Here is a 15,570-nt window from a genome sequence, read left to right on the forward strand (position 1 = left end):
AAGTCAAATAATACAATTCATAACAGTTTGGTCCAGCATTTTTATTTTGTCCATTAAATTATTCATATGGATGCTTTTATAAGTTTAGCCATGAATATTTGAATGGTGTTTGATTCATAACTATAAAGTATCTTCGCCTTTTATTTTTCCCATTTACATCCAATTAACTTATATGGAAAAGTAGAACGATTATTCTTGATCAGAGACACACCTTTCTTACACTGACTTACTGAGGCTGTCTGCTGAACATTTACCGTAATTGGAGGTCAATATTGTGCCTGTTTTGATAGTTTCATTAATATCCTAATAACCTTTATTATGTGGAGGGAAATTATTTTTAATCTGTGTAATTGAGGGGATGGCATTCAGAGGGATTATGATGATTTTCAAAAGTCATATAGTGTGAGCAAGTGATGGATAATGCTGGACTCACATCAGGATTTTCGAAGACTTCATTTATCCCACCCCACCATGGTGCTCACGAGACTCATCAGTGGCTGAGGCTCCTGACAACATGGACCATAATTTTCTGGTCTCTGTGTCTTCTTCCACACTTATCCCATCAGCAGGACAAATTTTCCGAGTTGACATTTGCTAGTTCTTTCTTTGCGTCTAAATGACGCTTAAAATATTCTGCCTGTTGTACAGCGGTATGAGTGTGGGTGGTCAGATGTGATGTCAAGAGACGATGCATAAAGGTATGTTTGTGGGGCTGTGACTTCTAGTGACCATGTGAGTGATAAAAGTGTCACAGGACCTGCCTGGAGCCCTTCAGTGGCTCCTGGAGCAAAGCAGAACAAGCCATTCCTCTAACAGAGCTCCTTAGTCAAAAGACAGCAAAGTCATCAAGCCATCATCTCAAAAATCCCATCGAGAAATTCAGGAAGCTTACAACCTGATGACCTCTTAGAACCGATCTCCAGTTGGCTCCTGCATGTAGCTGTCCTGGTGCAACTGCATGTAATACTGCAAATAGATATTGCAGCATCACAGAAGTGGAAGCGTCATGCTTAGTTTACTCCTTTGCTAGCACTAATGCCCCTGTATTGGCTGAGGTAAGTGCTTTATGAGAGCCACATCTGGGCCACCATTGATAATGCATTAAATATTACCTCAGCCAGGCTCAGCAGCAAGGAAGTCAGAACGAGCACATTCATTTGTCTGAGATTCAGATGGCTTTCTGAAGTGATGCCAGGAAGTTGGCATTTTTAAAGTTTCCAGATAAATCTGTTGTTTAGCCTCATTTAAAATCCTGTGCTTGGGGCTCTGTGCGTTCCAGCCTGCTTGAACAGTATATGTAGGACTAACCAGGGAGCACCTTTGGGAAGCATCTTGAGTCCTTAGTAGAGGGCTGCCTTGGCCTTTCTTGCTGACCACTCTTCACTTCCTGTCCTGCCACCTGATGCAAGGACACCCTGTGTTGTGATAATCAGAGTGATTTAGCACATAGGCCATACTGATCTACATCTCCTGCTTTACCTCTTTGCTTGCAAACTGTCTGAACTCTCTCCTTCCTCCCCAGAAAGGTTTTCCTATCCGGATCATAGTACCATGTTCTATTGTGTTGCATTATATCTTTATATGTTTATCCCAACCCATCTATTATGTGGTTTTTTTGGGGGGGAGGGGAACTAAATAACCCAATACCTGCCACATATAGGGTCATCACTTAACACCTCAGATGTATAAAGGAGTGATACAGACATGCATTTTCACACCGTCATGCTTCAGCCGTGCTGGTCTACTGAATCTGGTCTACCCCAAATAATTGATTCTTCAAAAGTGGTTTCTGTTTTATTTTACTAAAGAGCTAATTTGCAGTTCTTTTTGCAAACTGCCTTTTACTTTGCTGCTTGTAAACAAGACAACCAGTTCCTACAGCTGTTCTCTGATGTCACTGCTTTTATTGGAAAATGCTTTGCCCCGGGTTTGTTTGGCTTGAAGAACCTTAGGCCCTGGGAACAACTGCTCATGGGGGTGATTGAGCAAGCTCGTTCTTCCCACAGGACCAGGCTGAAGCCTCAGCCCTAGGCTTGCCTTTGTTTTTGGCAATGGCAGTCTTGTCAGGAAGCTGTATCCCACTTCACAGGAACGAGGGAGGGGCAGTATTAATATGGACATGGAACTTTTGGCATCTGTCCCTGGAGCAGAGGGCCTGCCTTTAGGATGGAGAGAAGTTCTCTTCTCTGTAGGCGAAGGTGGAAGGCACAGGAGGAGCTGTGGCAGGTGGCATGGGGGAGAACAGGTGCCATGGTCCTTTCTGATATCCAACACATCCTCATGATCCACAGTTTTCTCAGGAATGACTCAAATTAAGGGCAGAAGAAAACAGTAGGAGGGATGGAGGGGAGGGCAGCTCTGCTGTACTCCTCTCCTCAGCCAGCTCAGTCAGAAGGATGGAACTCACAGAACCTTAGGCACCTCTTATGTCTTTGGTGCTTCAGAATTCACTTATGCTTCAAGCTTTATTTCAACCAGTAAGCACATCGGAGGCGAGGTGTTTTCCCATTGGCCTCATTCAGAAGCGATGTCAGAGGGAACGCAGTAGTACTTCCTATGTTTAGGGTCTCCAGTTATAGTACAGTCTCCAGAAGAGGGATCCAGGAACCCCAGAAGTGGTTATCTGCATAGAGAAATTATCCTTTACTATGACTAGTATAAAGCTCTTCTTTAGAAATATGGTCCAGGGTTCCTATAGAATAAATGGAGAGATTGATCGGAATCTGGTGGGAGTGAAAAGCCCCATCCATCTGCATGCTGCTCACTTTGCCTATCTTTCCCCTCCAGGTGGCTCTCTTATGAGAACTCTACCAGATTCCCTGCCTGAGCCAATGGGTGGCTGTCAGCTTCTTCTGGGACAAGCAGGGGCACTCCTGAGAAAGCGGCTACTGCATACACTCCGAGCTTGGAAAAGCACCACCTCAGATCTGTTCCTACCTGTGCTCTTTGTGGCCTTGGCCATGGGCTTGTTCATGGTGCAGCCTCTGGCCATTACATACCCTCCACTCAAACTTACACCTGGCCATTATGAGACTGCAGAAGCTTACTTCTTCAGGTAAGAAGCTCTTTTTCTATTGATTGGTAGCTACTTTACAGCTGTTGTTGTAGAAGCCCGAGAGTTGATGATGCATACAGAAACGCCATCAATTTATTTATTAAGGGAGTAAGGCTGTGGCTCACAAGTAGAGGAGTTGCCTTGCCTGGTTAGGTCTCTGGCTTTGGTTCCTAGCCCCTCCACACTAACATGAACACTGTTATTGTTTCTGAGACCAGAACACAAGTATAATGTGAGAGATTCATTAGAGGGTTGACTTACAGTGGGTGACAGATAGGCCTGGTCCTAACCACTGAATCATTGGCTCCTTCTCACACAGCCAAGAATCTCATTTGAAAGAGGACATGAGGCGAAGGGTCTGATATGTCCCGGAAGCCCGTAGCACTAAGTACGAGTGCTAGATATGTTCTCAACATTTTAGCATTTTAAAAAAGTATCAAAGTGTATATTTTACAAATGCCTGCATGCTATTTTTAGGAGAAGGGCCCCCCAATTGCACATCTTTCCCAGCCAGCGGCTATATAGATCAGACTGATTTGGATCAAGATCATTAACATTTTCAGGTCTGCAGAGCAGACTTGTTGCTTAAACACTGAGAAGAACATGTTACTTTCTACAGACTTTTCTCAGGGTGCTCATCTTGTAGTTAAGACACAGGATTTGGCACTTAGGAGATTACGGAACACCTCTACCTCAGCTTGCCTGTTTTCTCTCTAGGGTTACCTTCAGTGCCCTTGTCACAGCCCCTTCTCTTCAAGACTAATCGAGTCCCATCGGATCATGTCTTAGGGCAGAGCCCATGATTACCTTCCATTGGGATTCTCTTCCAAAAACTTCACCATCTCAGCTCTTTATACACATTGCATTTTTGCTGCTCCTCCACAGCTCAGCCTCTTAGGTTGGTTCCATATATTAGCTATAGTGGACAGTCTACAGTAAACATCGATGAGCCAGCAGGTCTGTGATATTTTCTTTTTTCTTTTTTTTCCTTTTTTTCGGAGCTGGGGACCGAACCCAGGGCCTTGCATTTGCTAGGCAAGCACTCTACCACTGAGCTAAATCCCCATCCCCTGCTCTGTGATATTTTAACTTGGAGATCTTTGAGTAAACCCAGAAGAGTTGGAACTGACAGAACCATTCTTTTATTTTTCTCATTTAGCTTAAATGTAAATCAACTTCACTCTTTACAAAACGGTCACTAAGGTTTCTCTGGAAACAGGGTAAGGTGGCTAGATGTGTCTTCTTTTTATTATTTTTACAATACTTATTTTTTTATTTTGGAGATTACAATTTAATATTTTATGCTACTTAAGTATTTTTTATCTTGGGGATCACAATGCACAGTTCTACTTTCCCTACCCGACTTCCAAATCTCCTCCTGTACCCTACCCTGCTCTCCTTTAAATTCATGGCCTCTTTTTTATTGCGTGCACATGTATATTTGTATATACCTATACATTCATTAATACAACCTATTCAGTCTGTATAATGTCACTCATGTGTGTGTTTTCAGGCCTGTTTGGTACTAGATAATCAGTTGGTGTGCTCTTCCCTGCAGAAGACCCCCCTCTGGTGCACAACTTTCCTCAGTTGACTGTAGTTGTTTGTATGAAGTTGAGGCCCCATTCTGAATATTTCTGAAGAGCTGCCATGCCAGTTTCCAAAATGGCTGGACTAGGTTACATTCCTACCAACAGTGTTTAAGGGCTCTCTTTTGTTCCCTGTCCCGCCAGCATTTGTTGTTATTTGTTTTTTTAATGACTGTCATTCTAACTATGATAAAATGGAATAGATTTTTATTTCTCTGATGGATAGCACAATTGAACATTTTTCATGTTTATTGATCATTTAGACTTCATCTTTTGAGAGCTTTTTGCCCACCGAATGAACATGTGTATTGATTGGTTGTTTATCTCCTGGTTTAGGGTTGAGTTCTTTGAATAGTATAGATATCAATGTCCTGTCAGATGAACAGCTAGCCAGTCTTTTCACCCATTACACTGGCCCCTTCCTTCTCTGTGTAGAAGCTTCTAAATCATGAGACCCTATTTGTCAGTTGCTGACATTATTTCCTAGGCTACCAAAATCCCTTTCAGAAAGTGCTTGGGTCTTGAAAAGTTTCCACCCAGCCTCCCAGCAATTTGACAGTTTCTGGTCTTACATTAAGCTATTTGATCTGTTTGGGCTAATATTTACCAGGTAAGTGTAAGAGAGGTAGTTTTATTCTTCTACATGTGGATATTCAATTTCCCCGGTATCATTTGTTGAAGAGGCTACATATTTTTCCAATGTATGTTTTGTATTTTTTGCACCCTGACCAAAAATCAGGTGCTAATCCCATTTTATCTATTTCTTTTTATATTTTATCTATGTTCTTTCCACTGAGCTACATGACTGTTTTGTTCAGTACCACACTGCTTTTGTTCCTGTGGCTCAGACGTTGGCATCAGATATGGAGGAAACTCTGAACTTTTCCTTTTGCTCAAGATTATTTTGGTTATTTGTGATTTTTTTAAATGCTTCTGTGTGATTTTCACATTTACTCTTTTGTTCTATTTCTGTGAATGACATTGGAATTTTGATGGTGATTGTATTGAATCTGTAGATTAATTTTGATAGGATAGGCATTTTCCCAGTTTTAAATTCTTATCTGTGAAGATGGGAGGTCCTTCCTTCCAGTATCTTCTTGACTTTTTTTCCTTTGGTGTTTTAATCTTTTCACCATAGAGGTCTTTTACTTCCTTGGTTAGCTTTAAATTCAAGGTTTTGTTTTAATATCAGGTCAATGTCTACTGTAGACTGTGCACTATAGGTAAAGTATGGAACCAAGGTAAGAGCCTAAGCAGTGGAGAAATAAAAAAAAGGCAGCTATGCAGAGTTGAGAAGATGAGGTTTTTTTAGGAGGGGGTCCCAGGGGAAGATTACTGGGCCATCTGTGCTCCACTCAGAGCAATGGGAATGAAACTATTTTCATGATTTATTGCTCAGTATGTTTGCCATTGCTGTATAGGATGGCTGGTTTTCATGCAGTCCTGGATGTGCCTCCCACTTGCCAAAAGCACTCATCAGCTCTAAGAGTTTCCCGGGAGCCTCCTCAGGAACTCTTATGTCCTGAATCATATTATCTGCATATTAAGGTTACTTTGACTTTTTCCTTTCACAATTATGTTTCTTTTAGTTCTTTTTCTTGCCAGATTGCTTTAGCTAAGTTTCTAGGCACAACAATGAATAATAAAAGAGAAATTGCACATACTTCTTGTATCCATGATTGTAGTTGAAATATTTAAAGTTTTTTTAAATTAGTATAATATTTATCATATATAGCCTTTATTTTATTGGGACATGTCCCTTAAATTTTTTGATTCTTCAGAATTGTTCTTATATATTGATGCTGCATGGAAGGTTTTTTTTGGTGCCTTTTATTGTATGATTTCCATCCTAGAGTCCACCTATGTAAGATATTACATTTATTAATTTATACATGTCGAACCACCTCTGCATCTTTAGAATAAAACCAACTCAGTTGTGAGGAATGACATTTTTGATGCGTGCATGTGTGTGCACATACATGCACAAACATTGTACATGCTTATCTATGTGAGTTCAGATGTGTGCATACATATCGTGTATGGAGGTTGCAGTTGGTTTTCAGGTCTTGTATATTCTTTCTCAACTTCATCTCACCAAGGGAGCCCTGGAGTTACTGTCTTACTGTATATGGGTTCTGTATATTCTTGTGCTTATGCAGCAAGTACTTTTACCCACTGAGCCATATACAATTTGCAAGAATTTTATTGAGAGTGTTTATATCCAAATGAACCAGAAAGATTGGTCTATAATTTTAATTTTTGTGTGTCATTTTGTTGGTTTGGTAGAGCTAGCTGTTTTATTAATTCTCATATGATTAACTCCTGCCCTATCACAGTTTATTATTATTTTTTCTTGTAGCCTCATGAATGTGTACATTTTTCCCTTTTGCTCTGAAAGAGTTCTTTAAGTATCAATTTAGGGCTTCCTCAGTAGGCACATCTTCTCCTAGTTTCTATTTATCATGGAAAGTATTTTTTTAATTCTTCATTTGTTATGAGTAGCTTTGTAGAATATAGTAATTTGAGTTTACTGGTTTTTAACTTTCACAGTTTTAGACATATCATCCCATGCCTGCCTGTTATTCATGTTCGATCTTTTAGCTGTGTCCTCGAATCACACATTCAGCTTGTAGCTTCCTTTTCACTATCTCTGCAATTATCTGAATGTTCCATGTCATCTGCCTGGTCTTCAAGCTCTAACAGTTCCTCTTCTCGATCTACTCTGTTAGGCTTTCCAAAGAAACTTCATTGGATTTATTGAATTTTTCATTTCCATTTCAGCTTGCTTTTCTCAGTAAGTCGGCTCCCCCATCAAATTTACCTTGATATATTTCCATATTGACATCCTTAATTCACTCGTGTGAATTTACTCTTTGTATTTCATTCATCTGCCCACTTAGATTCCTTTGAACATACTTAAAACACATTTTGTTTTGAATTCTTTGTCTGGGGTGTTCTTGAACTCATTCTCATTGGACAATACTACTCTGGGATCAATGTTTTTAGGAGTATTAATACTTTGAATTTTTGCGTACTTAGTTTTTCCTCTGCATGTACACATCTGAGAAAAGCTGTTTTTGAGATTTTAAAAAAAAATCAGTCTTATTGTTTGAGTGGACATGTTTTCAGTGTTCCTGAGGGACTGGGTATACCTGACATATTGTTTCTCTTCCCCCTGCTGAGGACATACCTCAATTATGTAATCCTCAGCCCATGTGTTTGTCACACCATAGTTTATAACCAGTACTCCCCCTTGTGAACATACAATAAAAGATAATTAAAGAGAAATTGTTCTTTCAATTGAATCACTTTTAAGAAGAGAAGGAACACTCCTAAGAGTGTTTTTACTATATACTGGTTACAGAGTGTATAAGTGAAGGGAGAAAAGCCGAGTAAGGCTAGTGATTAGTAAGGAGTGATAGAAAAATACAGAAGGAAAATTGCAATAAGGACAATTAGGGAAAATGAGGCCTCTTAGGGGGAAGGTAAAATGAGAAGAGAAACGTAAAGGATGGCAGTCAGAAGTTTTGCAACCTCAGCATCCCCACTCAGGAATGTGAGGTGGAGAAATTCCTCCCCTCCAACCAAAGAAACTTTATCTTTCGGGAAGGCCTATCAAAGGGGATATTAGAAAAAATACAGGCAGGAAAAGCAGAAGGAAAAAAGAAGAACAAAACCAGCAAAGAACATAGATGGCTTGCTAAATAGCAAATAAAGGAGAACTGTGAAAGGGGAAGGCAGGTCTAGGGCCTCAGAATAAATGTAGTTGCTAGCCTGGGTACTGGACCTGGTTTTGACTCTAGGGTTTCATCTACACCCTATGTGAGCTTTTAGAAGTCATAGCACAGTGCTATGTATACCTTGGGGCAGGGGTGTATCTTACTCTGTTGGTTAAAAATACTGGTCATAGTGCTGGGTGATGTTTTGCATGGTCCTGTTTCCAAGAGAACCTTCACAAATCGAGTTGAAAATGCTGGTTCTAACCCTCGTTCTTCCCAATGTCTAGTGCCTGCTTTGACTCTGGCTTGTTCAGTTTCTTTCCTGCTGTTCAGAGCTGTTCTGCTCTGGTTCCCACAGTGTGCTGTTCAGAACGGCCTAGGGTGACTAAGCTATGGCTAAGATCTAGTATGGCAATCTTTTAAAAATGGGAATCCCACAGGACCAGCAAAATGACTTAGTGGATAAAGTACTTTGCCACCAAGCTGGATGACTTGAGTTTGGCCTTAGAACCTATATGATAGAGGGAGAAATTTGATCCAATAAATTGTCATTTCATGATGTGGGTAAACCCCAAATCAATAAATGTTATAAATTAATTTAAAAATTTTAAACGGTACCTTCCTACTTCTCTGGTTGAGTGCAAAGAAATTTCCTGTTCCTCCTTTCTGGCTAATGCTCTGGTTGTGGCAACCTTTTTAATCTGCCTTCTCTCTCTTTTCTGTCATTTAAGATTTGTGTTATTGAAAGTACAGTTCAGTTTTCTGAGACCTTCTATATTAAACCATGGCTTAGTCACCATCAGGTGTTGCTTTCTCTGTCCCTGAGAGAAAAGAGCTCTACATACCAAGCCAGTTACTCCAAGAGGACTCTGGACTTCTATCCAGTTCTGCTTTGTAAAAATTCCTATTTTCCTTTGCTATTGGAACTGGAATTCTTCAGATAAATTTTATTAACTTTCTCTAGTTTATTTCGTCGACATTCTATCCAACTATATCTGCATAATATCTGCCATTGTAAATGTCTTTTGTAGTTAAGAAATATCCCAATTCTGAATTGTAACCAACTGAAATGAACCACACTACCAATTATTCTAGTTTTAAAGAGGTTATTGTATTCTTTTCTCTTATGTTTTCTCACTCCAGATGTTTCTTGCAGATGTACAAAACTTCAACTTTTTCCTAGTGTTTATCTCTACATTTTTCCCTCACAATGACATAGATGTATTACTGCTGGTTGTCTCTTTGGTAAAGAAATTCAGTATCAATGACCTTGACTTTTGGCAATATTTCTTGAACTATGAATAGATGTGAGGCTTATGGTCAGTAAACTAAGCATCGTCCTAAGTGTGCTTTAAGCACAGGTCCCATTGTACACTGAAGACTTCTTTCTATAGAAGAATGTTTCAGTGACATGTAGAAACCAAAGGATGTAAATATAGTTTGCAGTTTTGAATTGCTGAGTAATAGGACAAATATTTGTTCCAAGTTAAGGCTCCAGCATGGAGAAAATAATTTTACTGATTTTAATAAATTAACATACGATAGCATTATATTAGGCAGCCTTTTGAATTCGATTTTAAATCCATGAAAATATGTAAAAGTGGTTAGAAAATTAATGGAAAATAGAGAAAAATAATGTGCTTTGATAGGCAATACACACAAATGTATATCGGTGGTGACAAAACCTGGGCTTAAAGACGTTTTTCAATTTCATGCTTGTTCATGACCTTTTCTATAAAAGAACTGGGAAATTAGCTTTACCTGGTGCTCTGGAAACTTTTATCCCCATCAGATTGACTAGGGTGAGTCCTCTGCTTGCTCCTAATGGTGCTTTGTTTTCTCACCGTCAACAGCAGTGGGAACCATGACCCGGACCTCACCCACGTGCTTCTGCGCAGGTTCGGAGATCAGGACCCTGTTTGTTCTGATGCTCAATGGTAAGTATCCGGTGCCCTCAGCGTGGCCGAGAAGCCAACACCAGCATCTCTGGAGGCCGCCTTGAGGATGGGTTAGTCTGTGTTCCCACTTAGGCTACATGGAGTGAAAGTCAGCTTAATGAGTAGAACATTAATGGGTCTAATTAGTGGGTCTAATTAATGGGTCTCATTTTATGGAATGGCCAGGAGGAAACTGCTTAATTGCCTCTTCCTACCTTTCATAGACACATGCTCTGGAGGACTCCAGAAAAAAAAATGGTAGTATTCCTCTGACATAAGAGAACCAAAAGGACTTAAGCAATTAAGCATGAATTGTGTGTTTACTGGTGCTTACTGTAAAGACAACTTGTACATATTGAGACATCATTGGCATACATTTTACTATTTATTGTGTTCTTGTACCTCTACCCCCTTCCAACTGTTATTCCACCTTAACCCTTTCCATCCCTCCAACACTAGGTAGATGAGAAAAAAGGTCATAGAGGGAAGGGAGCATAGACCTCTTTCACAACACAAAATAGACTACTTCCTGTTGATTAGGGGCATTGAACTTCTTGGGGCAAATCCAATGTTTATTGTCAGGACATTTCCAACCTCTTTGCTCATGAACCCTTGACAAGCCACATCGACAGGAACTAGGTGCAGCTGAGGAGGTGAGGAGGTGTGGCCCCCTTGCTTCCCTGGAGTACGCCTGAAGCCCCTTTTGAGGCTCTGGCATTAAGAGCTCTGAAGAGTCCCCAGAACATCAACGGTAAACTATTTGCAGCCACAAAAACACGCCCTTGCTAGTGCCTGGAGCAAATGATAGTCACCTGCTAGGAAGTAGCCTCTCCCCTGGCTGGGATTAAATAAAAAACATATTCACATAACATAACTGGGGTTTTAAACCAAAATTCTCAGTACAAGACATTATTTTTAACGTAATAGGTCATATGCACACACACATATGGTTTAATAGTTTTCTTTTTTTTTTTTTTGTCTTACTTCACTGTTCACAAACAGTGCTACTCATGGTTGCTACATGATTTAATTTTTTTATGGTCCTGGAATCAAAGATGTGTGCCTCCATGCCTGGAAGGCTGTTACTGTTAATACCATTGCAATTCCCAACTTCCAGACTGCCTTTGCTTCTGGCCTACTTAAATCCCACCCAAACCCTGAGATGATTGAGAGACAGTATCTCATCTTACATGAGGAAACTGAATGTTAAAAAAAAAGTTGATAAATTGCCCAAGGTCTCATGAAGGGCGCTGAGTGGAAAACCACAACTTCATGACATCCCATTTGCGACTACCCACCACCTTGAACCATGTTTGCATTTTTTTTCCTTGTTGCATGTCCTCTGGATTGTAACTGATATTTTATGTCTATGAATGAGTGGCCTCCTTGTCTTTTTTTCTTAATTTATTCAAGCATTATTTTGAGATTATAATATAATTACAACATATATTATTTCTATTTCCTCTTTCAAGACCCCTCCCATATACCTCTTCTTTCTCCCTTTTAAATCTATAGTCTCTGTTTGCATTGTCACTGTGTATTCATATGAATATATAAATGCTCATATATGTTATGTTATATATATAATATTATATTAAATATAACCTGTCCCATCTGTAAAATCATACTTTTATTTATATTTTCAGTGATATGCTCTTCTCCTGGAAAGACTATTTCTCCCACTTTTAGCATTTCTTAGTTGCCTGCAGTTCTCTGTGTAGGGTTGAGGCTTTATGGGCTTTCTCCCATCTACTTTGGTGTGTCTACTGGTGTTTTCCTTGTTCAGCTCATGTTTGGGTAGTCAAGTTGGTGAGACTTAGTGAGGAAAAATAGAAATCTGTGTTTAAACATGGAATCGGTATTTACAAATGACCATGTTGCATTTAAGTGGCGACCTCAAAACAGTTGGCTACATTTACATACCCTTCTTCCCTTCTTCCTCCAGATATCCTTTCAAGCCCATAAAATTAGAACCATGACTGAGGTTTTACATGTTTAAATTCTCAATTTTTGCTGTTGGTATTTTGCCAATTTCATATATTTCCAACAACAACAAGTATAAAAAGCCACCCTGTCAATATGTACTGATTGCTTTGAAGAAGGCTTTTTGGGGCTCTGAGGTAACACTGAGGGCATAGAGGAATGCCTGGCTCCTGAACCCTGATAAGACATGCCTTGCTTCCTAAATGCTCCCATTACTGTTATTTACCCTATTATTCCTTGAGGATGCACTGCAGGTCAAGTATTATTAGAGGGACCAAATAAATGCAAAGAATCTTCTCCTAAGAAATTTATAATTCCAGACAGAACAAATGAAGCCAGAGATAAAAGCCATGATACTGTCCTGCACACTACATGACTGTCTTTTCAGTGATTTACATACGAACCCAGACAAAATAATTAGATATATGTTTCCTAGTTCATGACTATAGGCTCTGCCCATTAGTCATGCCTGTAATGAGTTGAGACTGAGTAACTATTGATGGTGTCAGAATGGAAGGATTATGAGAAAATCAATTGTGTTGCCTCAGTTCAGTCTTCTCTTGGAAGACAAAGGGGATTATCCAGTGAAGGTTCAGAGGTGATGTTTTCTCTTCTCTACTAAAAACACACAGGATATAAAATACACACACATACCTCTTGGGAACAGAAACAGAAGCACATACTTGACCTAATCTCATATCAAGGAAAGAATGATTAGCGGAAAAATAGAACAATTCTTTTATCTGTTCTTTCAAAAGGAAACACTGAGGTGAAATCAGTGCTTTGTGAATGGCAGATGTTCAATGTTCTGTCTGTACATCCAGCTCATTTCCTCTACAGTGCTGCTCCCCCCACCCCAACTCTACACCCTCACTCTCTACATCCCTTCCATGTCCAGAGCTGGTCCTCAGGGTAAGGTAGCAGGCTGGCTTGATGGTTCCTGGCACTGCTTCCAGTCAGGCTCATCTGTGAAGATGACTGTGAAGATCAAGGGTAAACAGCACAGAGTATGAACCTGAGGTATCCAGGTGCAGGTGGAGAACACAGCTGGATCCGAGGCTGCCTCGGTCAGGTCTCACCCTCACTGGCTCTGTGACCTGGATAGCTTACTCAAGCACTGTCTGGCTTTGTTGTCACCAGCGTGTTTGCACTTCGGCACGAATAACCTTCACCTGGAACTGCAAGGTGACACCTGTGATGCTTCTTTGTCCCTTTAAGCACGCGCATATCTCAGAAAACCATTTTTTTTTTGTGGAAAAAGATGGTTCTTACAGCATCTGTCCCTCTATTTGAGATTTAAGGCGCATATTATGCTATTAAAAACTCCAGGCACACCTATAGCAGAAAGACCTTTTCAGCCCAAGTGGTAGGGACCATGTTCAAAGCCCATTAAACTCAGAAACAACAACGCTGTTGTGTGCTACAGAGCACATGAGGGATATGCTCTGAGAACTCCAAGTATATTTAGATAATGTCTAGACTGAAACTTACAGAGATGTGTGTGACTCCTAATGGTCAGTTTCATCTGCCTGTCTCTTATGAATGCTTGTAGAGCTTCACAATAAGTCTTTGCGCAAGTAAAATAAATCGCCAACAAAAATTGTTGGAGGCTGAGATGCTCAAAAAGCCTCCAATCTGTATTGTCATGTATTAGCATTCGAATCTTAGGGAATTTTTTTTCTACCAAAGAAAGCTAAAATAATAACAGAAGAATAAGATGTGACAACAAGGACTTTAGAAACAACTCATTAAATTATACAAAGTTATATTACTCTCCTTTTGTGGCTATAATGTTAATCCTACTGAACTAGAGTAAAGTCTACTGACCCAAAGTTTTTGGTCAAATTAAGCAGGCTTTATTTTCTGTCAGACAGGGCTGTCTTTCTAAAGTGAGCTTTGAGAGAATAGCCCAAACACAGGAGAAATATACTTATTATTTTATTTTTTCTAAAACCTGAAAGGCTAGGGTCTTCCCAAAAGTTTTTGGTTATATTGTAACTTGGCAGAACATCTCATCTTATTAGGGTGGATGCTAGGATATGAGGTGTGGAACATGTCAAATTCTAGAAAATGGGTCAAGACCTGGGCTAACTTAAGTTTTCCAGAAAACAGGAATGAGCTTACTTTGACCTTGTAAAAAGATGGTTTGGAATCTTACCATGGGATCAGGCTGGTTCATCAATAACACAATACTTGGGGCAGAGTATTGTTTAGAAAAATGGGTTTATTTAGTTTGGAGTTCTGTGGCTGGCGAACAGTGTGAACATCAGTGTGGCCCTGGAGAGCAGATAGTTGATTTGACAAGGGTAGATGATACGTGAAAGAGAATGCACAGCAAGGTAGCTAGCCAGAGACCAGGCTAGCTAGCCAGAGACCAGACTAGCTCTGCTTGCAAAGGCAGCCTGCTCTAAGTCTGCTGTTAGCTCTCATAGGCTAAGTAAATAAAGTCCCATGGAAATAATGAGGCTATCCCAAGAGTATAAGCCTGCAGTGATTGGACTGCCTTGCACCAGGCTTACCTTCTCAGATGCTCTACCCTTCCCAACACCACCTCCCTGAGACCAAACTCTGGTACACATGGGCTCTGCAGGGGAGGCCACATTTACACCACAACTCGCAGTCCCTTGGCTAATGTTCCAGGCACCTGTAGTAAAAAGTACCTCCTGTTGGATGAAAGAGATGCAAAGAGTCATCCTTTTTAAAAAACAAAACTAATTAGATTACAGCCATCTGGCTAAAACATGCAAGTTCTTAAGCACTGTTTCCATGTTAACTCAGGAATTCCTAACTGAAACCCCTATGAGCTATTGTACAAAGTATTAACACTAGGGAAGTCTGTGTTCACCTTTAGTATTTAGAAAATTGTATGGAAATTATATTTGACAGCCAGATGAGCAGAACTGACAATTGTCTTTTTGTTGAACTGTTTTTTTCCAACATGGTGTTGTTTCCCTGTCTATGCTCTGTTGGAGCAACTTGCCCATGCAGAGAGCCTGGGCTTGTTGTTCAGCTTGGGAGGTCAGTCCTTCTGCTGTGTGACCGTCAAGTAATGACTTAAAGTCTTAAAGCTGCTACCATTGCCTTGAGATCTGGGGAGCAGGGAGAGGAGGCAATAAGCTAAAACTAATGTGAATTTCACCTCCTCTCCATATTTGAGTAATTCAGACTAATTATCTGCACTAAAGTAAAATTTGACTTAGAGTTATAAAAGTCTTACTGTTTGGAATGTTCAAGGATAAAAACCTACAGAAAAAAAATGGAACATAAAAGCTTTTCTACAGCTAGCT

General features: G+C 40.0%; 1 protein-coding gene across 1 annotated transcript in view; it reads left to right on the forward strand.

Annotated features, from left to right (window-relative positions):
• The window catches only part of Abca13 (ATP binding cassette subfamily A member 13), a 502,723-nt gene that overhangs the window by 316,531 nt on the left and 170,622 nt on the right, over positions 1-15,570 (forward strand). Inside the window, exons 43-44 of the mRNA XM_063273790.1 lie at positions 2,788-3,055; positions 10,217-10,300. Of these exons, the coding sequence (XP_063129860.1) occupies positions 2,788-3,055; positions 10,217-10,300 (352 nt within the window). The remainder of the gene's footprint in view (positions 1-2,787; positions 3,056-10,216; positions 10,301-15,570) is intronic.

Source organism: Rattus norvegicus, chromosome 14 (genome assembly GCF_036323735.1).
Source record: "Rattus norvegicus strain BN/NHsdMcwi chromosome 14, GRCr8, whole genome shotgun sequence".
NCBI lineage: Eukaryota > Metazoa > Chordata > Mammalia > Rodentia > Muridae > Rattus > Rattus norvegicus.